This window comes from Chaetura pelagica, unplaced genomic scaffold (genome assembly GCF_000747805.2).
Source record: "Chaetura pelagica isolate M959 unplaced genomic scaffold, ChaPel_1.0 scaffold405, whole genome shotgun sequence".
In the NCBI taxonomy this organism is placed as follows: domain Eukaryota; kingdom Metazoa; phylum Chordata; class Aves; order Apodiformes; family Apodidae; genus Chaetura; species Chaetura pelagica.
Window position 1 is genome coordinate 5,659,389 of NW_009953489.1, and position 3,042 is coordinate 5,662,430.

At 53.5% G+C, this 3,042-nt stretch overlaps 1 protein-coding gene across 1 annotated transcript in view; it reads right to left on the minus strand.

Annotated features, from left to right (window-relative positions):
* ASS1 (argininosuccinate synthase 1) overlaps positions 1–3,042 on the minus strand; it is a 27,058-nt gene that overhangs the window by 15,727 nt on the left and 8,289 nt on the right. Inside the window, exon 8 of the mRNA XM_009998892.1 lies at positions 509–599. Within this exon, the coding sequence (XP_009997194.1) occupies positions 509–599 (91 nt within the window). The remainder of the gene's footprint in view (positions 1–508; positions 600–3,042) is intronic.

Genomic DNA, 3,042 nt, shown 5'->3' on the forward strand with positions numbered 1-3,042 from the left:
TGGTGACATGGGGGTGGCTGCTGGAGGTGGGGGATGCTGTCTTATGTCCCATCACCGGGTGACAGCTGCAGGGCTGGGTCTCACTGTGTGTCCCTAAGAGGGTGGCACGGGGTGTCCTTGTCTCCTTCACGCAACACGGCAAGCAGGGCTGGCCAGATCCTGCAGGAGCATCATCCCTGCTGTGACACTAGCTGGGGCCACTTGCAGGTCCCCAGGGCTACCTGTGTGCCACCTTGCAGGAGAGGGACCCCTCAGTGGCTGGGGGAGGAGCTCAGAACCCTCTCCACTCTCAAGAAGGGTCCCACCAAGCCCTCCAAGACTTACCCAGACTCTTGAAGAGACCCAACTTGCTGCAAGCACTATCCCACGCCCTGACACCACAAGTCAGGGCTCAGCCCACCTGCCTCCACCCCAGGGTTGCTCCTGGCATCCCTTGGCCCTGGCCAGGGAGCAGGGTTAGGCTTGGAAGGGCTGAGGTGCGAGGGGCCGGCTCCGAGGATGCGCTTACCCTGCTCAAACTCGATTTCCAGCACATCTGGGGTGCTGGGAGAGTTGGCCGGATCACAGGTCTTCGTGTAGAGCCCAGGGGGGGCCTGATTCTGCCGAGAGGGGGGGAAGAAAAAAAAAGAGGGTAAGTAAGTGGCACTGGCACTGCCACCCCCAACCCTGCATCCCCCATCCCACAGCGCGGGGCCGGCAAAGCACAGCACAGCACCCGCTCTTACCGGGGCCCTGGGAACAAAGGGGTTGGAAGAATCAGCCAATTTTTCCCCTCAACTTGATCTCATCTTTTCCTCCGACACCCCCGCAGCTGGAGGCGGGATGGCTGGGGAAGAAGCCAGTGAGGCAGGGAAAAGCAGGACACGGGCAGCACAGGCACGGCCCGGCTGGTTCGGCACCGACCGAAGCCGCTAATGAGGAGACCTGACCCCAGCAGGTGCTCCAGCCCCCCTGGCTCCTTGCTGGTGTCCCCAGGGTTAATACACACGGGGGAAAATTGAGGAACAAAGCAAAAACCCATTTCAGAGCACATCAACCTTTATGTATATATTTTTATTATTTTTTTTTTCTAAATATATAGGAAGGAGGCATCTTATCTCCATCAGAGCTGGGCCAGCAGAGGCCGGGGTGCTGATGGTGAATTGCTGCAACTGAAGCGTGTGCCAGGAGAAGGGGGGGGAGGGAAATATAATAAAAAAAAACCCCAAGCTTTCCATCCCAGAGAGCAAATGCTTTGCAATTTCCTGTGTCCCCTCAGCACTCACGCACCACGCGGCTTGTGCACTGGCCCCAAAACACTTGCAGACCAGCATTTGCAAACTCCTCTCTCTAAAAGGACACCCCCCCCCCATCCAGCCACAGCTACAGGAGGTGGAGGGGAGGGAAACTGAGGCACAGGGTGCTCAGGGCACATGCAATGGGGTGGAAAGAAAGGTGCTGAGCAAGCAAACCACAGAGTGGGTCCAAAGCTGTTCTTGACTGACACTGGAGGGGACACTGCAAAGAAGCCTCCAGCTGAGGAGCCCCAACAACCCAAAACTCCCCGTGCAAGCAGCTCAGGTGAAGTTTCTCCCACCTCAACTGCTCAGGCTGATGATCTAAGTGGTGACAAACTGGTATTTCCACACAAAACCTGGTTGGTGAAAGCTGGAGCTCTGGGCAACCCTGGGAGCCAGGTCCTTCCTGCACCCACCACCCACAGCCTGATCCTGCTCCCATTGCTTCTCCTCCCCTTTTTGAAGCACAACTTTTCTACTGCTCATTTTTCCTCCCTTCTCCTTTCCAGCAAGGAAAAAAGGACAAGGCAGAGAGTCAGTTACAGGGGGGAAAAAAAAGGAATTGCTTAAAAATAAAACACAAGGGAAAATTAATTTCTCTGCAGAAGTTTTCATCTAAAATTTAAAAAAATGAGAAATAAGCCTTTTAGTGAAAACTTCCTCTTTGTTTTTTGTTTGTTCAATACACAGTTCAAAGCTCAATCACTGCCAGCACCCAAGGGCAGCCCTGGCACCCCCCCAGCCCAGGGACCCCCTCATTGCACACCAAACCCCAGGATGCACAGCCCAGTGGCAACCACAGCCAAGTCCCAGGGTTACAGACAAAACTGCTCCAGCAAAATCACCCTCAGGCTCCTATTTCATCTCATTTCTTTTTGCTCCTTTCCCTTGTTTTAAACACGAGGCCCTGGCCCACACACACATTACATGGGCTGCAGATTTCAATTTTACATCATTTGGCCTTTCCGAGCCCTGATCACACTTATTAACTAGACAAACCTGTGAGAGATGATGAAAAACTTGGAGTTCAAAAGGAAAGATGGGAGGGAGGGGGGAAAAAAATACCGGAAAGTATTAAAAACTCTTTACTAAACATTGCAAGTCAAAGTCAGGCAGTTTCCAATTTTCTGAGCCAACTATGAAAACCCCTATTAAATAAAATAACTAAATAGAAATAAAAGTGACATTTGGCTTGCATTCCATCATTACGGTGCCAGTCTGTCCTCTTTTTATTCTCTCTCCTAAAAGCACAGTTCAAATGACAAATAGTTTGTTGCAATGTATCAATGCCTCCTATTTATCCCTCCCCGCAGGGGGGGCTAGTCCTGCAATGTCATCTTTAAAGGGGAGAGAGGAGGGGGGGGAAAAAAGGAGGAGGGGGGGGAGAGAAAGGGAGGGGGAAAGGAAGAGTGTGGGGAAAGAAGGGGTGGGGAAGGTGACAGGGTTTGAGGGTGACATCCTGGCCCCCATTGTCCCCTCCCAGGTGGCATTGCCCACGGGCCACGAGGTCCCACCAGTTACTTCTACATGTTGCCCATGAAGGTCCGGGTGCTGGGGCTGAAGGTGGCCCTGACAGTCAAGTTCATGCAGGTGGGACCTTTATTTTTGGGGAGGGGGGGGTTGGGTGATGTCACCTGGTTCTTGGGGACACTCTGGTCACCCCCCCCGATGTCCCCTCAGGATGATCTGTACCTGGTGGACACGTTGGAGGTTCCTTCTCCTGAGCCTGAGGAGCTGCAGGAGCTGGCAAGGGCCTGGGGATGGG